Below are 24,371 nucleotides of genomic sequence, written 5' to 3'. Positions count from 1 at the left end.
ACGCAATGAAGAAATTATGTGCCATAATAACAGCAGCGTTACTCACAGATCTAATCTACTGTAAAATATTTTATTTCAGCTGGAATTATCATTCGCTGAAAAGACTTTTTCTGGGTGTTTTCATTGATTTTTGACAAGTTGACTGTAAAATATAGAACTAGCAGCCTGTCGGCTGAGATAGCTCCGCTGTTAGCAATGCACATTTCAATTAAAGAACTGAAGACATCATTCGAAAATGAACAATATGAATAGTATCAAAGCAATCGGACTTACAGTTTTCAACAAGAAGTCGAAAATATCACTTTCTACCAAAAATGACAAAAATATTCACCAAAATTAGAGAATTGAAGATATCATCACGAAATGAAAAAATGTGAGAAAGGTCGACATGCAGTATCTATATATGTAATATCAAAGCAATTGAACTTTTGGTTTTTAAGAAGAAGTCGAAAATATCACTTTTTACCCAAAATTACAAAAATATTCACCAAAATTAGAGAATTGAAGATATCATCACGAAATGAACAAATCTGAGAGAGATCCACATGTAGTACCTATATATGTAGTATCAAAGCAATTGGACTTGCAGTTTTCAACAAGAAGTCGAAAATATCACTTTTTACCAAAAATGACAAAAATATTCACCAAAATTAGAGAATTGAAGATATCATCACAAAATGAACAAATCTGAGAGAGGTCCACATGTAGTACCTATATATGTAATATCAAAGCAATCGGACTTGCGGTTTTTAACAAGAAGTCGAAAATATCACTTTTTACCAAAAATGACAAAAATATTCACCAAAATATAACATTGTAAGTAAAAGTAAAACATTGACACGGACGACGACGACGGAGCTAAAAAAGGGTATATTCGCTGGATTTTATTTTAACTGAAACATTCTTTCAGCGAAAATAGCAAAAAAATGTTGCAAGCGAAAAAAATAAAGTATTTTACAGTAATTAATTTATTCGGAGCATGCGCAGACGTTCTGTCAATGCTGCCGGGAGAGGTAATTTTTGATGAAAATCATGAAAAAGACCCACTTGGGATTTTCAGATTTGGCCAAAAAATTACGTGCATACTCGGAAGACACTTGTTCATCAACCTGCCAAGTTTCACTGATACATACTGTGGAATTTCTGAGAAAATGTTGGAGACGGGAAATGGAAAACGGAAAAAGGTCATTTGACAAAACCTGAATTATAAAGTCCCCTTTTCAGGCTGCGCCTGAACGGGGACTAATAAAAAACTGCTACTAGTCAGTTAGATCAATATCACCAAGATGTGAGATGCATTGCATGGAAACAGGTGTTAGCCATGAATAAATACCTGCTGCATAGCTTGTCGCTGTAGTTTTAACTGCATCTCAAACTGATCTTTCACTTCCTGTACCTTTTTATCGGCTTCCTGTTTGGCGATTTTTTCTCGTGCAACCTGTTGCTGCTTTTCCATTCTACAAACACGAAGAGAGCTTGACATTAACAAAAGTATTATATACCGATAAGGTTGTTCATAGCATATTGAAATGAATTATAATAACTCACTGTAAACCGCTTTATTTTCACAATTTGATGAGTTTATGCCATTCATGAAGACAACATTTTGTGAAAGTCACCGACACATTAATTTCAAGAGCCAGGTTAAAATGACCTAATATAGTTGTCACATGACTCTGTAGTCACTGTTTAACCAATCAGAAGGTTTATGCAATTATCAAATTAAGAATGGCTTTCAAAAATGTTAAAGTTAACCAGAGTGATTTGAAGTTTTGATTTATGAAACTTTTATTTATAATTTTGACATAATATTGATGCAATGAAATGCTAATTAGTTGAGTGAGGTGGATGCAGCACACATCAATCAATTCAACTTCTTATCTTTTACAAAATAAACCCTTGTATATAATGTTTTCCATACACAATTTTGGATCTACCCCAGTAGCCAATGTGAAGAAGTGACAGAGAAGTATACAAACCATTTTCACCAAAATGTTATTATTTATTCAAAATAAAACTATGTTGATCATTCTAATGAACAATACAGCTTCCTCCATTATGAACCAGTAATTCCCATTAACTTTATACTATTTTAGGTTTTTGAAAAGACTGAAATGGGTAGGAAGGCAACTCACTTTTCAGCAAACTGTCTGATTTCCCACAGTTCCATGTCTTCTTCTGGTGTCCATGTTTCAAGAACTTGTGGTCCTCTTGGTTTTTTCTCTTCCTGAGTCTTGGGTGTTCTTGAACTTGATCTTAGACCTTTACGCTGTGGTTTATATTCCTCTGGAAAATATGGCAAATGAAATTTAATCAGTGTACAAAACATGAATAGAACAAATCTGCATAATTAACTGAAGATATATAATCATACACAAGATAACAAATAATTTCAGGATCTGGAATTTTACAATGTATAATAAAGTTATGTGAACAAAAAATTTGCATAACAGAAGTCAATGTGCTACACTGCATGAAATAGATCATAATATGCAACACCATGGAACAATACTAGCAGCACAGTATGAATACTCTTGAAGTGCCAGCTATAATTGCAGTTAATCTTTGAGGACATTCAAAATGATCAGTGGGTACAATATTTTAATATGTCATTTAATATTACCAGTGAAACTAAACTTCAGGCTTTTCAATATAAAATACTCCATAGAATCTTTCCATGTAAGACTAGGTTACATAAATGGGGTATAATAGATTCTGATTTATGTAATGATTGTGACAAGGTGTACACATTATGTCACTTCCTATTCCAGTGTAATATAATAAATTGTTTTTGGAGTGATTTAACACGCTGGTATGAGGTAGCTATATCGGATTATAAACCATTATCTTGTAAAAATGTAATGTTTGGATTAATACCACTTAATAGAGATAATTTCATTATGAATTACTGTATTTTACTTAGAAAATGGCACATATACAAGCAAAAATATTTCAGAAACCGTTCTTTTCATATTAGTTTTAATGGCTTCTTATGAGAATTGAAAAATAATTAAAAAGTAGTTAAAAAAAGGCAACCACAACTGCTGGCAAATACCAAGAATTTACTTCATTGTAGGCTGTAATTCTTAATCTATTATTATAAGCCCGTACATTCATTGCATATTTATAAATACCAATACTGTGCCACCTACCACTATTGTTTGTGATGTACTTTTATATTATTTGTTAATATGAAAAAATGTGCATTTCAGAGCACTTTGAATTTTCAAGGTAAAAAAAAAATGCCTGTAATGATCATCATCAATTTATTCACTTTTAATTTGTATGTACCAAATATGAGATTATGCAAATTTCCAGGGATGAACATTATTCCTAATTCAATCCTCTGCTTTTGCTGTGCAGATTTAGCAGTCTTGATTCACACATCAACAACATGCACATGTACTGTTCAGATCAAAACCAAACTGACTTTTATTCAACTCACCTTCTTTCATAATACCCCCAAGGGGGCAGACAATTTTTCGTACAAGATATTCTGATCTCAGGTGGTCTGGTGGCACATCTCGTTTCTTAACTATTTCAGTTGTAGTGATATCATCTTCTGTGGTCACGGTATTATTTCCGCCAAATGGTGGCTTTACTGCTAAGTCGTCCCATCGTACACATGCCCACACTATACGAAGTAACAACCCTGCCGCTGATAATGACCTTAATGTCTGTACCCTGTATCTCCATGCAGTTTTAAATCTACACCTTGGTGCTGGATAGTTCCAGTTTACGTTAGTAGTTTTTGCATTATAGTTGAAGGATGGTACCTCATATTTCCCTCCCCGGCGACTGATCTTTCTCAACTCTTCAGGACGTAGTACAAATATGCTTTTCAACCCACTCTTTGCAGTAAATTTACAACACGTTGGCAGTGGCTTGGCCAATTTTTTGGTGGATTTTCTGGCACGCATAAACTTTGCAAGGTAAATTTTACCTGCAGATGTGTATTCTTTAGGACAATCAACTGATATAAGTGAGGTACTGATTGACTTGAGCAAAGAAGCCATTGCACTACTGACCACAGTGTTTTGTGAGGTAACTAGGGTTGGTTTATTGGGATTAATACTGCTAGTTACACTGGGTATCAAGCTAGGACTATTAGTGGTACCTATTGATACAGACTTTATATTCAAGTCAGATGGTGTTACAGTTTGTTTGTTTTGAGTTGTCTGAACCATTGTACCATGCTGTAGAGTGGTTATCGTTTGCAGACCAGACTTGGAGTTAGTAAACGCAAGAGAGGTGGTGAACGGTATAGTACTGGACGTTTGGACAGTGGCAGATGATACAATAGCCCGACTGCCCAGACTAGTGTTCAATCCACTTATGATGGTAGGACCACAATCCGATGATTTTGACACACTGGATGGAACTACAATATTTAAATTCGGCTTCGGAATGGGTGGAAGTACTAATGATGACGTTACATTGTCAGCTGCTGAGTTTGTTGTGTTTGGTAGAATATTTTTAGGACTGGCAAGAGTACCAGTAATCAATTTAGGGACCTGAGTGAGCGGAGACAGTGATGTAGTCGATGTGACTGGCTGAGAGTTAACACTAGATGGTGACTGTGCTATACTTAATACATTACTAGTTGGAATGATACTGGTATTGCTAGTTGACACAACACAGGAATTAATGGCAGTTTTAATCATATCTTCCTTGTTATTGAGACTGGCCTTTGAAAGATGCTTTGACTGTAAACCCTGATTACCAGTACACTGTGTGGAATAACACACATAATCATTTCTATTTGAAATCAGTTTAACACATAACGGCGAGTAACATCTTGTAAATGTTTTCATATCATCTGCATTTTCCCCATTCAGAAGTACATTGACTTTCTGGCTTTTCAATCTTGTGAATGCAGTGTCATCTAATTCCTTTTTGATAACTGGCAAAACTTTATTCAAAGGAGGATTTTTTTTATCCATTAAAATGCGTTCCTCTAAATTCTTTTTTTCTTCCAATGCTTTCTTGTATGCCAAGTACTTTTTCATCTTCTCGTCATATTCTTTCATTTCAACAGCAAATTGTTTTTGTCGACGGTCAAGAAAACCATCTAGTCGAGACCGCTTCACAATCTTTTTGTAGTGTGTATGTTCCGCTAGTGCCTTGCTCACATTAATTACATCCTCATCAATTTTCAGCTCTTCACACGTTTTCTTTTCCTTCTTTGTAAGAGAGATTGATTTTATGTGATTGACATTACATTCCACATTAGTTGATGGTTGTGTTTCCATTGGCTCACCCGTACATTCTACTATCTTATCAGGATGATCTTCTTTATCGTCAGTTTCATTTTTCTCTTTTGACATTGGAGTCTTGAAATTAAGTTTGTCCACTTCTTTAGCTTTAATGACTACAATAAAAGGAAACAAGCCATGCATGGCACAGTCCCTGTTAGTTATCAAATTTAAGATATATAGTTTTGTTTCTAGTAATATAGCTGGAATATTATTATGATTGACATTTGTATCTGATCGTCAAACGAGTACTTATTGAGGGATATTGCCCTGGAACAGCATTAATTAAAACAAAATCAGCCATACATGTATATATCTATAACATGATGTATAACGAATATATAAAATTTGAACATAATCAGTCAAAGCATGTCAGAGATATGGCTCTAGAAGCCCAATCATTAAAACAAAATGGCCGCCAGTCAGTCATTTTGAATTCAATCTGAAAAACAAAAGGACGTGCATCAGGAACCCGTAATGTCTAATGTATGTTATAAGAAATGCTTGATATTTGATGAATTTTTTAGCACAAAAATGGCCAACATTCGGCCACTTTGAATAGGATCGTCAAACCAATATATCTGTATATATATGATATGATGTATAATGAATATTAAAAATTTGAACATAATCAGTCAAAGCAAGTCAGAGATATGGGTCTAGAAGCCCATTCATTAAAATAAAATGGCCACAAGTCAGCCATTTTGAATACGATCTGAAAAGTGAAATTAGGCGAGGGTTCTCCAAACCCGCCTATTCACATAGTTCATACCCACCATAGACTCCGGTCAGTCAAAATGACTATTTTGAACTGTAGGCATTAATCAACGATTCTGCCGGTGACGGAGAGATAGAATCTAGGTCAGAGGAAGCCCCATGACTTCAAGATTCTTTTACCCCTTACGTCACGAACCCACATGACCGAGGCCACATGGCAGCGCCTTTCTCTCCGCCTCGAGGACTTAGACAAATGCGACGGAAATAGTGGGGAGGTTGGGGGGGGGACCCAGAGTCTATGGGGGTATGAACTATGTGAATAGGCGGGTTCGGAGAACCCTCGCCTAAATTCACTACGTTCAATTACCCACCATAGACTCCGGTCAGTCAAAATGACTATTTTGAACTGTAGGCATCGTCAGACACCGATAGGTGGCGGGTTTTTCCGAGCAAACAGAAAAAAAGAATGATGAAAGTCTTTTCCCAGTCCGGGATGAAAACAAACTCAAAAACCTAAGTTATGACACAAGAAGGGTGGTGTCTTACCTTGTCTGTGCTGTCCCCGAAGCAAGAAGCCAATGCTTCGGGCTGGGTCAGTAAACAAAACCTGTCCCGCTGCGACAGGGCCTAACCTGAAGAGACCCTGCTCAATAGATTGAGTGTCTCTTAGGTAGTAGTTGATGAAGACGGTCTGCGTTCTCCAGAAGCCTGCCCTCAGAATATGTTCGAGGGGGGCGCCTGACGCCAGCGCTAGTGAGTTAGCAATCGCATGAACCTCATGCGCTCGTACTTGGTGTCTCTGCAAGGACTGTGTTGAGGAGGATAGTGTATTATAGACCTCCAGTACAGTTGCAGTAATCCACCTGGAGATGGAAGTCGGGGAAGCCGGCTTATCCTGTTTGCCAGGGCCGTAACACAAAAACATGTGTTTGGTTCCCCGTCTGGAAAACCTGGTACGGTTCTCGTAGCAACTCAGTGCTCGGACCGGGCAGAGAAGCAATTCCTCCTGATCCTCCGGACCGACAATATTTGACAGCCAGGGGATGACAATCGGAAGAAAATCGTGTCCTGGGATTTGGTTCTTGGCGAGAAACATGATTCGTGTCTTCAGTACAACTTGATCGTCCATAAAGGCGGCACAACCGTCCGCGAAGGACAGTGCGTCTAGCTCTGACCAGCACCTACCTGAGGCGAGGGCCAGTAGGAAGACTGTTTTCCACGTCAAAAACTTGAGTGGTGCTGAAACGAGGGGCTCAAAGGGAGGTCTGCTTACGGCTGATAAAACAACCGACAGGTCCCACATGGGCGGTTCCCTTGAACGGGCCCTTGGCCTCTGATTATGGAAAGCAGTAAACAGTCTCCTAATAATGGGACAATTGGCTAGACTTGACCCCAAAGAGCTTTCTATGGCGAGGGACAAGGCTCACCTGTAGCCAACGTTTGCTGAGTAGGACAGATCCACTTCGTCAAACAAGTGGACAAAGAAGTCTGCTACCTGGCCGATAGAAGGATGGCTAGATCAATCTCCCTTCCACTACACCAACTGGTGTATGCTCGCCATTTCGAGTCGTAGGCAGGGTTGGTGGAATCCCTGTTCATCCAGGACATTGGCAGCCCGTTTAGATAGACCTTTCGTCTGCGCGAGTCTACTGAGAGCCTCCATGCGTGTAAGTGGTACACTGCTGGGCTTGTTGGTAGTGTGCCGTCCGGTTGGGACAGCAAGTTCGGTATGTCCGGCAGTACTACCGGTGTTTCGACTATCATTTCCAGCTGGAGCGAAAACCAGGCCTTGGTCGGCCAATTGGGCGCCACCAGAGTTAGTATGCAGGTGGGCTCCTGTCGAAGTTTCTCCAGTACCCGGTGAATTAGCGGGAAGGGAGGAAAGCCGTACGCATCCATGTGGGACCAGGGGATCGATAAGGCATCCACGGCCCATGCTCCTGGTGTCGGCAGGAGTGTTACGCACGGCGGGAGCTTGGCGTTCTGGGATGCGGCGAACAGGTCTATCTTTGGACCGTCCCACAGCCGAAACAGCCTGGAGGCAAGCCACTGGGGGATCTGCCACTCAGTGTTCTGGAGACGAAGGCACCTTGAAACGGCGTCTGCCAGACCGTTTCTCACCCCTGGAAGGTGGTGTGCGGTTAGCTCCACATTGTATTCCAGGCACCAAAGGAGAATTTGCTTTGCTAGGGCCAACAATGATGGGGAACGCGTCCCCCCCTCCTTGTTGATGTAGAAGACCACCGCTGTGTTGTCTGTGTGGAGCAGGACTCTGTGGTCTCGAATTTCGGGCAGAAAGCGTGAAAGTGGCAGGTGCACTGCTTTCAGCTCGAGACAGTTGATATGGTGGTCTCGAACCCACTGCGGGGGCCATATTCCTTGGGCTTGTTTGTCCAATAGATGCGCTCCCCACCCTTGGAGGGAGGCGTCTGTTACCAGAGTCATAGTTGTGACTAGTAGGTCCAAGGGGACCCCTTGTCTGAGGTTGGTCAGTGACGACCTCCGGTACAGGGTTTCCTTTACTTGGTCCGGGATCAATAGTCGCCTGTTTAGTTCCCGTAGGTGAGCTCGGTGTTCCAATAACAAGCGTTGGACCGGGCAGCTGCGTAGTGTGGCCTGGGGAACTACCGTTCGAACGGAGGTCATCATTCCGATGAGCCGCATTAGTTCTCGGAGAGACACTGAAGGAACGCTGACTTGGCGTTCTGCTAGGTTGCTTAGCGCTAGGCAACACGCTTAAGATGGGCGAACCAGGCCTACTTCGGTGTGGAACTCCATGCCCAGAAACACCAACTGTTGAGTCGGGTCGGGATGGGACTTTTTGTGATTTACTAAAAAGCCCAACTGGTGAAGTAAATCCTGTGTAAGCCTTACATGTCTGGCTAATAACCCCTTGTCTGGGTTGTGTATCAACCAGTCGTCTAGGTACGGATTGACGTGTACCGACATTTGGTGGAGCAGCAGTACTACCTGATTCATCACTCTGGTGAACACGTAGGGCGCTGTGGATAACCCGAAGGGGAGCACCCGAAATTCGAATACTTGGCCCAGATGGGCGAATCGAAGGAGAGGGCAACTCGCTGGTAGCATCGGTATGTGCAGGTAAGCGTCGCATAAGAGGCTAGCCAGTCGAGCCAGTGGATGGAGAGTAGGACACTGGATGGTGTCTCCATGCGGAACCGATCGAGAAGCATATACTGGTTTAGTCTGTTTAGGTCCAGAACCGGATGCCAGTCGCCTGTAGATTTTGGTACTACGAATACATTTGAGTAGAAGCCCGGACTTAGTGCCGGCTGAACTATTCTGTGTATGGCGCCCTTTCTGTCACAGAGGTAAGCGTCAAACATGCTTAACCCGCTGCTGGGGTTGATGACCACCCGAGGAGGAGCCACCATCTGGTCCTCTCTTTCCCGGGGGCGCGCCGCTACCCTTCCCTCCCGCGGATGGGTGCGAGCGCTTGCCTCATGGCTGACTCTGTTTTGTGGAGCTAGTCTTAGGGCATTGTGCTTTCTGTGCTTGGGGCGTGTTTCGTTTACCCTTGGCAGTGGCCAACTGGCTAGCGGATTCGACTTGAACCATTTGGTTTGTTGCACCCCGAAGCTCTGCGACTGTACTCGCAAAGAGGGTGGAGGATCTCCAGTCTGCGTAACTGAGGTGGTGGTGTACCCTCTGACTCAGTTCGCCGGCGAAAACACACGCGTCTAAAACCGCGTCCCGCTGCACAGTAGTAGCCCCGGCCAAGAGAGCCATATGAAACTGGAGGATATCGCACATAGCCGTGCGGTGGCCTACCATTAACTGTGTCGCCTTGTCTAGGAGTCTAGGAGTCCTGCGTCTGAGGGCTCGGAGTCCTGGGAGCGCATAAGAATGCGCTCCAGTGTGGCGCCCACGAATTCAAGGAAATTGATGGGTTGTAACTCTGCCCTCAGGGCATGTTGGATAGTCTCAGAATGGGTCGATGAGAATGACCATGGAACGCGACTGTCCCCCTTCACCCGGCTGTCCCCCTTCACCCGGCTAGCAAAACAGAAGTTTGTGGTGCCGGGGTCCGGGGAAGGAGCTTTGGGGTCCGGTCGGGGTCTTCTGGTTTTGTCCCACGAATTGGGGTCCGAATCCGAGATTGACCCGATGGGGTAGCGTTTAGTCCAGCGAAAGGAGTTATGCAAAAGATTACCCCAGCCCGAGGCTTTCGGCGCTACCTCCTCCGCGGCTGACCAACGACTGCCCCTCAACACCGTCTGCGTGCCGTCCCCTACGCTCAGTGCTCAGCTGGACCAGGGGAGACGTGCGGATGGGGTCGATCTGGATCCCGGCGCCTGTGATCCCATCAGCATAGAAGCGACCGTAAGCGGCTGCTTTAGGATCAACCTAAATATGTGAGCGAGAGTGTGTTCGAGAGTGCGTCTCATGACAGGGTCGGTTCCCTCTGGGAACGCCTGTGGGAACGCCTGTGGGTTGACGAGAAGCGTGTCGAAACCCACAGGGGAGCTCGGACTTGAAGGTAAATTAATCAGTTCGGTACCGCGCGGTGAACCCTGGCTGGTTGAAAGCTGGGGGTGTGTGTGTGTGTTACAATGTATGTCCTTACCCGAACGCCCTGCCCCAAAACGGAGTCTTTGCTACCAGAGTCCCTGTTGGTGTTACATGTCTGAGGTTCCCGAGGAGACCTGTTGCCACTAGCCTGAGCCTTCCCTGAATCAGCGGAGGGGTCGCGGCTGGGAACGGGAGGTTCCCCGGAAGAGAAGTGTTTACAATGCGAACGGTGCTTTCTGTGTTTCTTCCTACTTGCCGGCTGAGAGGCCGCAGTGGAGACAGCTCGCTCCGCCTGCAGGTGATCTACTCTGCTTGCCAGGGACGCAATTTGCCCTGACAGTCTTTTGACCAATGCCCTCATTTCAGCGGCAAAACTGGCCACAACAGGACCCAGCACGGGCCCCATAGGAGAAAAGACCTCCAGGGGCACAGCCTCGCTGTTGACAGTAAAGTTGGGTAGCCCACTGACTGAAAAAACAGACTGTGTAGATGCCCTTAGATCAACGGGGGGAGACCGTAATATATCTGCACCCCCACTATCGGGCCCTTTGCTTGGTATTCCGGTATGAGAATCGGTAGCCGAGCGCGAGGACTTATCATTCATGCTAACACACAATTCACACATACCCATGCCGGTAGCACTTGCCGCGCGACCTTTTCGTGAGCGAGCGACGCTGTCAGTCTCGGCTATTTTGACATACTGCTGGAACGACTCCCAAGCTTCCGAACCCCAGTGATTACAAATATTCTCTGGGCAGACACCCGAACCCCGAACGCACGTGAAACAACAATAGCACTTTGTATGCGAGTTCCATTCCTGCAATTGCTGTGTACACTGAGTACAAATCCACCTCGTAAACTGAAGAGATAATACCGGCGGTAAGCCTCTGGCGTTGCCAGTGCATCTATCCATTTCTAAATACATTAAAAATAAAAGACGACATGCATGAGGGAAAAAGAATTACAGTTATAAAAGGTGCCGCCATGAAATCAACATGTGGTTACGTAGTGGCACCGGGTTTTAATTTCTTTGTTGTGGAAAAGCATAACACACAAAGGGGAAAACGACACGAGGGTAAAAAGACAGGAAAAACTTATCCTACCAGCTAGAATGTCGGATGCCGTGGCTGCGGCAACGACCGACACTAGAAACCCGGACAGGAAAAGCAACAGAGCCAGGCAGAGCCGCTCAGAATCATTTCCCGACGAGGCGGAGAAAAACAAGTCATTGTCAATGACACGTCCCCGTTCCGTTCATATTTGAGTGACATATACATTCAAAGCAGATCATGACCGAAATGCACCTGCATATGTACAACACATTGTGCTAAATCTGAACAAAATCCATCCATGCATGACTGAGATCCGGTTCTGGAATTGTGAAAATACGTGATTTTGATGCATTTTCGGCCTTAAAATGGCCATCATTCCGCTATTGTTAAGCAGATCATGAAACAAATGCACATATCTATTTGTGACATGATGTACCATGTGTGTGTGAAGTTTGAACTTGATCAATCCAGACATGTCTTGGATACGGATCCAGAACTGAATTCTTTAACAAAATGGCCGCCAGTCGGCCATTTCGAACTTGATTCGGAAAAAAAAGACGTGCATCAAGGTCCTATTATGTTTAATGTATGTACCAAATTTGAACAAAATCCATCCATGCATAACTGAGATACGGGTCCGGAATGGTGAAAATGTGCGATTTCAATGCATTTTCGGCCTTAAAGCGGCCCCCATTTGGCTATCGTTAATGAGATCATGAAACAAATGCACATACATATTTGTGACATGATGTACCTTGTGTGTGTGAAGTTTGAACTTGATCAATCCAGACATGTCTCTGATACGGATCCAGAACTGAATTCTTTAAAACAAAATGGTCGGCCATTTCGAACCCGATCCAAAAAAAAAAAAATGACGTGCATCAAGGTCCTATTATGTGTAATGTATGTACCAAATTTGAACAAAATCCGTCCATGCATAACTGAGATCCGGGTCCGGAATGGTGAAAATGTGCGATTTTGATGCCTTTTCGGCCTTAAAATGGCCGCTATTCGGCTATCGTTAATCGGATCATGAAAAAAATGCATGTGCATATGTCCCATATAATGTGTGATGTATGAGTGAAGTTTGAACTTAATCGGTCCATGCATGTTCGAGATACAGGTGATCACGGACGCACGGACGCACACAGGGCAAAACATAAGTCCCCGTTTTCGGACTGCGTCCGAACGGGGACTAATAAAAAGCACTGCCATGTGGCATCGGTCACGTGGGTTCGTGACGTAAGGTGTAAAAGAATCTTGAGGTCATGGGGCTTCCCCTAATCTAGATTCTATCTCTCAGTCACCGGCAGAATCGCTGATTAATGCCTACAGTTCAAAGTAGTCATTTTGACTGATCAGAGTCTATGGTGGGTAATTGAACGTAGTGAATTGACGTGCATCAGGAAACTGTAATGTCTAATGCATGTACCAAGTTTGAACGAAATCCATATGCACGGAAGCACTAGGGTCAAAACATAAGTCCTGGGGAACTAATAAACATGTCAGAAGATGATGCTTGACTGTGATGATTTTATAACATTAAAATGATTGACATCTTATATCCGATTGTCAAACAAATACTTGTCCATATTGAAAAATATTGCTCTGGAACAGCATTAATTAAAACACAAGTCATTGAAATGACACAGTCCCTGTTAAGTTCTCTTTGTGCTCGTCATATTAAAGCGGAGAGGATGTCGCAAACGTGGCCTTGAAACTTGAGTTCCAAGTGGCGTATACAACAGATTGTTTATTTACATCAAAACACGTGTTTCGTGTCCTAGTAATATGGCCAAAATAAAAACAGCCGTTATTCAGCCATCTTTGATCTGATTATGAAACACACTGATATGTATGATGTATGTGCCAAATACGAATGAAAATGATACATAAATTGTGGAAATATAGTAGTAAGGCCAAAAAGTCAGATGCCTGTCAATCGGCCATCATTGACTAGATTTTGAAACAAATTGTCATGGACATGCATCCTAACATGTATAAAGTACATGTATGTGCCAAATTTGAATGAAACTGACAGAGCACGTCCAAGATACCGCATAAAAAAACAAAAACAAGATGCCTGCCAGTCGACCATCTTTGATCCAATTGCGAAATAAATCGTCATGGACATGTATCCTAACATGTATAATCTACGTACCAAGTTTGAATGACAACTGACAAAACATGTCCAAAATACAACATTTTCAAAAAACAAGATGGCTGCCAGTCGGCCATTTTGAATCGAATCGCTAAACCACTGCATGTGCTTATGTTCCACATAAGGTACTAGGCACATGCAAAGAATGAACAGAATCGGTCCACAAAATTCTGAAATACGACGTTGGATAAAATGATGCACGAACAGACGGACACACAGACGGACAGACTCAGGAACTCGCGGACGGTCGGGGACATGTATCATAACATGTATGATCTATGTACTAAATTTGAGTGAAAACTGACAAAGCATGTCCAAAGTACGACATTTTCAAAAAACAAGATGGCTGCCAGTCGGCCATCTTTGATCCAATTGTGAAATAAATCATCATGGACATGTATCCTAACATGTATAATCTACGTACCAAGTTTGAATGACAACTGACAAAACATGTCTAAAATACAACATTTTCAAAAAACAAGATGGCTGCCAGTCGGCTATTTTGAATCGAATCGCTAAACCACTGCATGTGCTTATGTCCCACATAAGGTACTAGGCACATGCAAAGAATGAACAGAATCGGTCCACAGGATTCTGAAATATGACGTTGGATAAACTGATGCACGGACAGACGGACACACAGACGGACAGACTCAGGAACTCACGGACGGTCGGGGACATGTATCATAACATGTATGATCTATGTACTAAATTTGAATGAAAACTGACAAAGCATGTCCAAAGTACGACATTTTCAAAAAACAAGATGGCTGCCAGTTGGCCATCTTTGATCCAATTGTGAAATAAATCATCATGGACATGTATCCTAACATGTATAATCTATGTACCAAGTTTGAATGAAAACTGACAAAGCATGTCCAAAATACAACATTTTCAAAAAACAAGATGGCTGCCAGTCGGCCATTTAGAATCAAATCGCTAAACCACTGCATGCGCATATGTCCCACATAAAGTACTAGGCACATGCAAAGAATGAACGAAATCGGTCCAAGGGATTCTGAGATATGACTCCACACGGACGCACGGAGACCGAATTGTAAGTCCCCGTTTTCGGACTTTGTCCGAATGGGGACTAAAAATGGCCACCAGCTGGCCAGTTTGAATACATCTATATATCTATAACATGATGTAAAATGAATATATAAAATTTGAACATAATCAGTCAAAGAATTTGAGAGTCAGCCATTTTGAATCCGATCTGAAAAATCAAGATGTGCATCAGGAACCCATAATCTCTAATGTATGTACAAAGTTTGAACAAAATCCATCCATAAACGCAAAGTTCCAGTTCTGGAATGCCAGAAATGCTTGATTTTTGATGATTTTTTAGCACAAAAACAGCTGCCATTTGGCAATTTTGAATCAGATAGTCAAACCAATATATCTATGTCATGATGTAGAATGAATACATAAAATCTGAACATAATCAATCAAAGCATGGCAGAGATATGGCACTGAACTGCACTCACTAAAACAAAATGGCCACCAGTCAGCCATTTTAAATTGGATCTGAAAAATATCAAAGAAAGCTTAGAAAGAACTCCTGTGTGCTGAGAGTATTTGAAGACACATTAAAAATTAATTCAAAATTACTTGTACGTGAGATATTGATGGAAAAGCTGAAAACTAATTATGTGAATCAGGTAACTAATTTATTTATGAACAGAACAGAACAAAACAATTATGAATTATTATACTAATTAGAGAATTAATATGAACAAATTTTAACCCAAAATTAATCAGGCTTGTCTATTGTCCTAGAGCATTTATTTACCAAATTTTATTCAAATGTGATGATCAGTAATTGAGATATCAGTGTTAATTAATAAAGTTAATTAGGTGATTAATAAGCATAAATATTCACCAAAAACTAATTGGGTCTCTGCATAGTTCTCTTTAAAAGTTTCATTAAAATCCAATTTGTGGTTCTTTATATATCAGTGGAACATTATGCAAATTAGGTAATTAATATCCAATTAAAACTAATCAGGTCTATGCATAGTCCTAGAAGATCTATGTACCAAGTGTCATTGAAATGTGATTAATTGAAATTAATTATGCAAATTAGGTAATTAATATGTACTGATTATATTACCCTAAAAACTATCAGGTCTGTGCAGTGTCCTATGACATCCATGTACCAAATTTCATTGAAATGTGATGATTACTACTCGAAATATCAAAAGCTGAAAATTAATTAATTATGCAAATTAGGCAACTAATATGTACTCAATTACCCTAAAAACTATCAGGTCTGTGCAGTGTCCTATGACATCTATGTACCAAGTTTCATTGAAATGTGATGAATACTACTTGAAATACCAAAAGCTGAAATTTAATTAATTATGCAAATAATATCTACTGATATTACCCTAAAAACTATCAGGTCTGTGCAATGTCCTATGATATCTATGTATCAAGTTACATTGAAATGTGATGATTACTACATGAAAATTACTAGCTGAAAATTAATTAATTATGCAAATTAGGTAATTAATATTTATTGATATTACCCTAAAAACTATCAGGTTTGTGCAGTGTCCTATAACGTCTATGTACCAAGTTTTATTGAAATGTGATGATTAGTATATGAAATATCAGTGGAAAAGCTGAAAATTGATTAATCATTGTGCAAATTAGGTAATTAATATGCATGGATTTTTATCAAAACCTAATCAAATCTGCGCATTGGCCCAGGCATCTATGCACCAAGTTTCATCAATCAAAGAAAGCTTAGAAAGAACTCCCATGTGCTGAGAGTATTGGAGACACATTAAATATAATTCGAAATTACTTAGCTGAAAACTAATTATGCAAATCAGAAAATTAATATGACCAGATTTGAGTGTAAAACTAATGAGGTCTGCGCAATGTAACAGAAAATCTATGTCTCCAAGTTTAATTGAAATGTGATTAGAACCAAAAAATTATGAATTATTATGCTTATTAGGGAATTAATATGAACAGATTTTTACCCCAAACTAATTAGGTTTTTACATTGTCCTAGAGCATCTTTGTACTAAGTTTCATTGAAATGGAATAATTAGTACCGTGAAAACTCCAAAATTTCGACCCCTCTGAAAATTCGAACGCCTATTTATTTGCCGGGTTTCGGTGTTTTATTTACCTCCAAATTTTCGACTCCACTAAAAATTGCCGACTCATTCTTATTCGAAAATTGCGACCAGTTTTAGTTTTCCCCCAAACGAAAAAAAAAACGATGTGAGCGTTCAAACGGGACCTTTCTCGAAGGCATGAATCCGGGTTTCGGATTGAGAGATTTTTATTTTATTGGTAACGAAAATATATTCTAAATAAACGAAGTTACAAATAAAAACGAACACAAAAATCTCGGCATGCTGCGTTTCTGAATTGTTGATTATTACTGTACTCAGTAGACTGTCGACAGTCCCTCTGGCCTTACGTGTGTGTGTGTTTTTTTTTTTATTATTAATATTAATCAAACACCGTAGGCGTTTGCGAAATGCCGAAGGCATTTCAAGCGAGGGCCGTAAGGCCCGAGAGACTGTTATAGCCTGCAGGACTGGCCTTGCTATTAATTATGCATGCATCTCGATGACGTAGTAATGATTTGCATATGGGCGGAGTTAAACTGTTATGCAAAGGTCAAATCGCGGTTTTTTTTTATGTCACGCATGACTTTGATCGTCTCGCCGAGTATAGATCGTTTTCTTCCAAGTATTATCCAGAACTACAAGTTGCGAACGCGAGTTATCTAATTTTAAACAAAGGAAGAGTGCGTTGGTGTCTCATGATGTACGACAACATTTCGCCCAGTAAAACTCCGACGAAAGTAGTGAGTAAATTGTGCATTTCCCCCCGATCCAAGGAGCTAATTTGTATTCTATGCGGAAGAGAATTCTCTGGTAAAAAGGATGCAGAATGTCGGCGAAAGTTATTTAAAGGCTCGTTGAAAACCGTCGTATGACTTGTGATTGGTTAGCATTTTTATGACATCACTCTGCCTGTCAATCATGATGGTACGCTACAGGAGAATTTCTCTACAGTGGCGAGTGGTGGCGCAGCAGGCTATAACAGTCTCTCGGGCCTTACGGCCCTCGCTTTAAATGCCTTTGGCATTTCGCAAACGCCTACGGCGTTTGATTAATATTAATAAAAAAAAAACGCACACGTAAGGCCAGAGGGACTGTCGACAGTCTAGTACTCAGTAGTGATTATAATAATGTACACAAAATAAATTTGTTGAAGAAGAACAGACGGACATACATATATACATACATATACACACACACACACACACACACACACACACACACACCCACCCACCCACACCCACCCACCCACACACACCCACACACACACACCCACCCACCCACACACACACACACACTAACTGTAAAGACTCCCATTGTGTGCTTCGCACACGGGAGTCAAAAATGATGTGCATCAGGTACCATAATAGCCATTGTATATACCAAGTTTAAACAAAATCCATCCATAAATGCTTGATTTTGATGATTTTTTTAGCACAAAAATGGCTACCATTCAGACATCTTGAATCAGATCGTGTAACAAATTGATGTGCATATGTATAATATTATGTATGATGTATGTGTGAAGTTTGATTGTGATTGGTCCAAGCAGGTCTGAGATACAAGTCCGGATGCATGCACGCACGGACACACAGATCCATAAGTCAATCCATAATTCCCCTGTGTCCAAACGGGGACTAAATATACCAATGTGCCGTCTGAGCAGATTTGACATGTCATCAATGCACAATAATTTGCTATGACACAAGTTGTGCTAATTCACTGGCACATCATTGACACAATAGTATAGCACATTGGCCTAGTGACCTTGAAAAAGAGTTGTGGCGATTGTAAATTGCTAAAACAAAATCTACATTTTACATACAAAGTAAGTATAAAAACAAAAGACTTCAGAGGTTACAATATTTTTGTTTGTGCCTAAATTCACATGAACAGTCACCTATAATCCCTAGAAGTCAACAAGCTGACTCAATTTGAGTCATTTTAAATTCTTGATATGGACAATCAACACTTTAATCAAATCGCAATGTGTATTTCAGACATAGTAATCTGGTCCTGGTCAAACTTACCAGCCTCTTCCTTCATTTGTTTCATCTTTGTTATACTCTTCTCTAGAAGTATCTTAGCTGGACTTGGGGCTGGTAATGGTCTGTTTCTACGTACTGAGCTGACCCACCTCCAGCCTCCACCACTCACAATACGGTACTCTTCCCCTTTCTGTTTCCAGACCTAATTAAAGAAATGTAAGATCATTATGCAACTGATTCAATATTAAAGAACACAAAATGTCTTTGTAGTAATTTTAAACATACCTGTCAAGGTATGTCTGAGAAATAGAAAAGAAAACAAACAAATGAAACCATTTTGAAACAAATAACCGACAAAACATGTGTGTTGTTCATATCAAGGTTGAATAGAGTAGATTAAGGGTTATGACAAATTTTGTGATTTCAGTTCTCAGTTAATAATTTAAGGTAGAGATGCAGTTTATTTGGCTTGCTTTTTAATTGAGTAATTAGACAATGAAGAAGGTATTATATATCCAACATGTTATATATTTTCTGAAAGCTTATTATACAAACTTTGTAAAACTTGTCTTTATTTTAAATATACAGAATGAGTTTTTGATTTTGGGTCAAAAATATGCTTTTTTGGACAAAAGTGGTTTAAAAAAAATTAGCTTAAAAACTTCAAGTCCGTTTGTGGGTAAAATTACATCACTGGATACCTTGGTATACTACTAATTCAAATGCGTCCACTCATCTCTCTAACGGCTTTCAAAGTCGCACAGCATGACCTCAAAGTTCACTCTTTTCTATTTTTGCATAATTTATATATCCATGTTAATTGCGGACTTGTTATTTTTGTTCCACTCGCCGTAATAAACTGTCCGAACGCATTTTGAAGGGGGAACACCTTGTCAATAATGTGTGAAAACTTCGAGGCAAATGGCCAAAGCGTCTATCAGCTATTTTAATTTAAAACCCAAGAATTCACCAAAAATAGAAGACGAGAAAAAGGCTAATTTGCATATTTGCGCGTTAAACCGGGAATTACTGCTTTGACATACTTTGTCATACTTTCTAGACTATTGAAATTGAAAGTTAATGTATAGATATAGACATTTTATGTAAAATCGTTGGACCAGAACAACTGCTCTTGAATATATAAATCAGAAACACGTCATTCATACCAGTGTTTTGATGGGGTCGGTAAAAACACGTGGCAATGCCCAGTAAATATGACGCCATCTCATGAATTATTAAACAGGGGGCGGTCCTAGGAAGGTGACCTTTTATCACGATCAAAACATCATGGCTTCTCTTCGATGTATTTTCAATAAAAAATCTACGAGTATTTCAGAGCCTATGGTTTACCGTGAAGAGTACAAAGTGGGATATTAAATTATTTATCCTTGATGATTTTTATGTAGTATTGAGGACCAACTCCAGGAAGCGAACGCACAATAATGAATAATCGCGTAATCCTAGAATCGAAGCGCGAGGCACAGAAGTTGTGTTCATCGTTTCCATTTTTCCCACTGCAACATATTTGTTAAAAGAAATATTTGAATTCTGTTCGTTTTTTAAGGAGGCATTTTTATATTTTTTCCGATTTTGGCAACGCCTTATTCAGGGATTTTCTAAGACAGTCGCAGACAATCAGCGCACGGATGTACGTACAAAACATGCTGTTGTACTAACGGCGACGGTCGCCTGCAAGAAGAGAGCTCCAGCTCCTAACGTAAAAGTTTTCAAATTTCGACCGGTTTTAAATAATTAGTGTTGGAAATCTGACATGTTTTAAGAGTGCAAAATTAAGGTGCATTTTCGAGCGGTCGAATTTTTCTGAATAGAAATCGGCAAATGAAAAAAATAGGAGTGCTAAACAGTGTGCTTCGTTAGTTTAAACAAGCAGCCTGTCGGCTGAGATAGCTCCGCTGTTAGCAATGCACATGGCAATTAAAGAACAGAAGATATCATTAGAAAATGAACAAATCTGAGAGAGGTCCACATGTAGTACCTATATGTATAATATATCAAAGCAATTGGACTTGCGGTTTTCAACAAGAAGTCGAAAATATCACTTTTTACCAAAAATTACAAAAATATTCATCAAAATTAGAGAATTAAAGATATCATCATGAAATGAACAAATCTGAGAGAGGTCCACATGTAGTACCTATATATGTAATATCAAAGCAATTGGACTTGCGGTTTTCAACAAGAAGTCGAAAATATCACTTTTTACCAAAAATTACAAAAATATTCACCGAAATTAGAGAATTAAAGATATCATTACAAAATGAACAAATCTGAGAGAGGTCCACATGTAGTAACTATATATGTAATATCAAAGCAATTGGACTTGCGGTTTTCAACAAGAAGTCGAAAATATCACTTTTTACCAAAAATTACAAAAATATTCACCAAAATTAGAGAATTAAAGATATCATTACAAAATGAACAAATCTGAGAGAGGTCCACATGTAGTACCTATATATGTAATATCAAAGCAATTGGACTTGCGGTTTTCAACAAGAGGTCGAAAATATCACTTTTTACCAAAAATTACAAAAATATTCACCAAAATTAGAGAATTGAAGATATCATTACAAAATGAACAAATCTGAGAGAGGTCGACATGTAGTACCTATATATGTATATATCAAAGCAATTGAACTTGCGGTTTTCAACAAGAAGTCGAAAATATCACTTTTTACCAAAAATGACAAAAATATTCACCAAAATTAAAGAATTAAAGATATCATTACAAAATGAACAAATCTGAGAGAGGTCGACATGTAGTACCTATATATGTAATATCAAAGCAATTGGACTTGCGGTTTTCAACAAGAAGTCGAAAATATCACTTTTTACTAAAAGTGACAAAAATATTCACCAAAATTAGAGAATTGAAGATATCATCATGAAATGAACAAATCTGAGAGAGGTCTACCCAAGGTACATATACACCAAGTATCAAAGCATTCAGGCTTGTAGTTTTCAAGAAGAAGTCGAAAAAGTAAAACATTGACACGGACGACGGACAATCACTCATATGATAAGCTCCGCTCGACAAAGTCAACAGCGGAGCTAAAAAATGGAATGTCAGTCAAATTGACGTAAACTTCCCCATTTTTCACGGAAAAAGCAAAGGTCGTGGCCGAGTTGCAGGCTAAAAAACTCAAAAATCAAAACAAAATCATCAATCAGTAAGTATTATGACAACGAAAACAAAACATCAGACGCGGAGAAGCAGTCAGCGCGTCAAAAGAGTTGTTACCGTAATGTATCAAGTTACCTCTCTCTGTGATTTATTTTTCATTGAAATTATTTGGTTGTTTTCAATTAATTTTAGCGTACCTCTGCAATTTATTTTAGCATTGTCAGTTGTTTGCTTCATTGAATCCGGTTACGGACAAAGCTGTCTCGCACTACCTAGCAAAACTTGCGAATGATCGAAGTACAGGTACCCATTGGACAACAGATACACAAAAGTTTGTATCTCCCCGACCCAGTGCAATATATCCGGTTAGAATCAAAGCTCACGCGCCCCTTATTTGAGGGACCAGATTCTGCCGTAAATTCGGGATGGGATTTAGGAAAAAAATAAAATGGGACTTTTAAGGTGTACCCGGTATTTTGGCATCATTTTCTAAGTTTTACCGTAGTCATTGACGCTTATTCAAGAGTATGAGGTTTTTAATTGTGACTAGCGTGAATGGGTAAGCTTCGTTTCAACAATGAGCAGTTATCACTGTAAACAATGTTAAATTATTCTTCACATGCTCACATGTTTATTTTTTGAGAACAATTATTTAAAAATAAAATCTCTCAGTCAATCAGAAACTCGAATTCATGCCTTCAGGGAAAGTCATGTTTGGACGCTCACATCGATTTTGTTTTTCGTTCGGTGGGCTGATGCCTTTAGTGTAGCTTTTGCCTCTTCCGACATAGAAATTATCTGAATCTTCTTTCTACCTCTCTTTCTTTTCACACCACGCATAATGTAATGATAAAAATCAGGAAAAAACGCTGAGGAAATATAATGTTTGGTTTGCTAGCGAGCGAGAACTGATTTGAGAATAATTGCACATGCGCGTGAATTGAATGAACAATCTCGATTTGCATATTGTCAATCAAAGGTCCTGTTATTTGCTTACTCATACAAATTAGGCAATTGGACATATACATTGCCACGTGTGAGTGTTTTTTATTTTTAACCAGAAAATAAACAGCAATTTTAACGGTGTTCCAATAAGAAATCATTGGTCAAATTTTCACAGAATGTTCTTTAGATAAAAATCTATATAAAAAACGAAACAAACTATTTTTGATTGAAATTCACAAATAAACTGCATCTCTACCTTAAAGTGAGTAATTGGCTGGTCTAGTATCAGTAGAAATTAGATGTATTAAATGACTCTTCCAAAATTGTAATATATGGTCAGAAATTAAACATTTCATTTGTCTACGCTCATGTACAGAGATATGAAACACAAAAGGAATCATCATGGACATGTATAGTGTTTGTATCAAATTGAAAACTGACAAATCCTATCCACATTTTCAAATCAAAAAAAGCTTAGAAAGAACTCCCATGTGCTGAGAGTATTGGAGACACATTAAATATAATTCGAAATTACTTAGCTGAAAACTAATTATGCAAATCAGAAAATTAATATGACCAGATTTGAGTGTAAAACTAATGAGGTCTGCGCAATGTAACAAAAAATCTATGTCTCCAAGTTTAATTGAAATGTGATTAGAACCAAAAAATTATGAATTATTATGCTTATTAGGGAATTAATATGAACAGATTTTTACCCCAAACTAATTAGGTTTGTACATTGTCCTAGAGCATCTTTGTACTAAGTTTCATTGAAATGGAATAATTAGTACCGTGAAAACTCCAAAATTTCGACCCCTCTAAAAATTCAACCGCCTATTTATTTGCCGGGTTTCGGTGTTTTATTTATCTCCAAATTTTCGACTCCACAAAAAATTGCCGACTCATTCTTATTCGAAAATTGCGACCAGTTTTAGTTTTCCCCCAAACGAAAAAAAAAACGATGTGAGCGTTCAAACGGGACCTTCCTCGTCAATGACTACGGTAAAACTTACTCTATTTTAGCCGGCAGGATTGATTGAAATGTCCGAAAAATGACGCCAAAATACACCTTAAAAGTCCCATTTTATTTTCTTAAATCCCATTTTATTTTTTAATCCAAGGGCGAATTTACGGCAGAATTTGGTCCCTCAAATAAGGGACACGTGAGCTTTGATTCTAACCGGATACATTGCACTGGGTCGGGGAGATAGTTTGCTAAACTTCCATGTATCTTTTGTCCAATGGGTACCTGTACTTCGAACATTCGCAAGTTTTCCTAGGTAGTGCGAGACAGCTTTGTCTTTTGACCTATTAGTTTTGTGCTGACCTCTTCTCCGCATCTTGATGTTTTGTTTTGCTTGTCATAATACTCACTGATTGATGACTTTGTTTAGATTTTGAGTTACAACTCGGCCACGACCTTTGCTTTTACCGTGAAACATGAGGAAGTTTACGTCAATTGACGGACATTGCATTTTTTAAA

The 24,371-nt window shown here is 39.7% G+C and overlaps 1 protein-coding gene across 1 annotated transcript in view; it reads right to left on the bottom strand.

The window, feature by feature from the left end:
- Positions 1-24,371, bottom strand: part of LOC102801096 (nucleosome-remodeling factor subunit BPTF-like) — an 83,018-nt gene that overhangs the window by 39,080 nt on the left and 19,567 nt on the right. The window contains exons 4-7 of the mRNA XM_085502602.1: positions 18,844-19,003; positions 3,446-5,371; positions 2,136-2,286; positions 1,334-1,457 (exon numbers count right to left, since the gene is read on the bottom strand). Coding sequence (XP_085358728.1) covers positions 1,334-1,457; positions 2,136-2,286; positions 3,446-5,371; positions 18,844-19,003 — 2,361 coding nt within the window. The remainder of the gene's footprint in view (positions 1-1,333; positions 1,458-2,135; positions 2,287-3,445; positions 5,372-18,843; positions 19,004-24,371) is intronic.

Source organism: Saccoglossus kowalevskii, chromosome 8 (genome assembly GCF_978046115.1).
Source record: "Saccoglossus kowalevskii chromosome 8, keSacKowa6.1, whole genome shotgun sequence".
In the NCBI taxonomy this organism is placed as follows: domain Eukaryota; kingdom Metazoa; phylum Hemichordata; class Enteropneusta; family Harrimaniidae; genus Saccoglossus; species Saccoglossus kowalevskii.
Note: the sequence above shows the minus strand (reverse complement) of the source record. Positions and strands in the feature narration are given on the sequence as shown.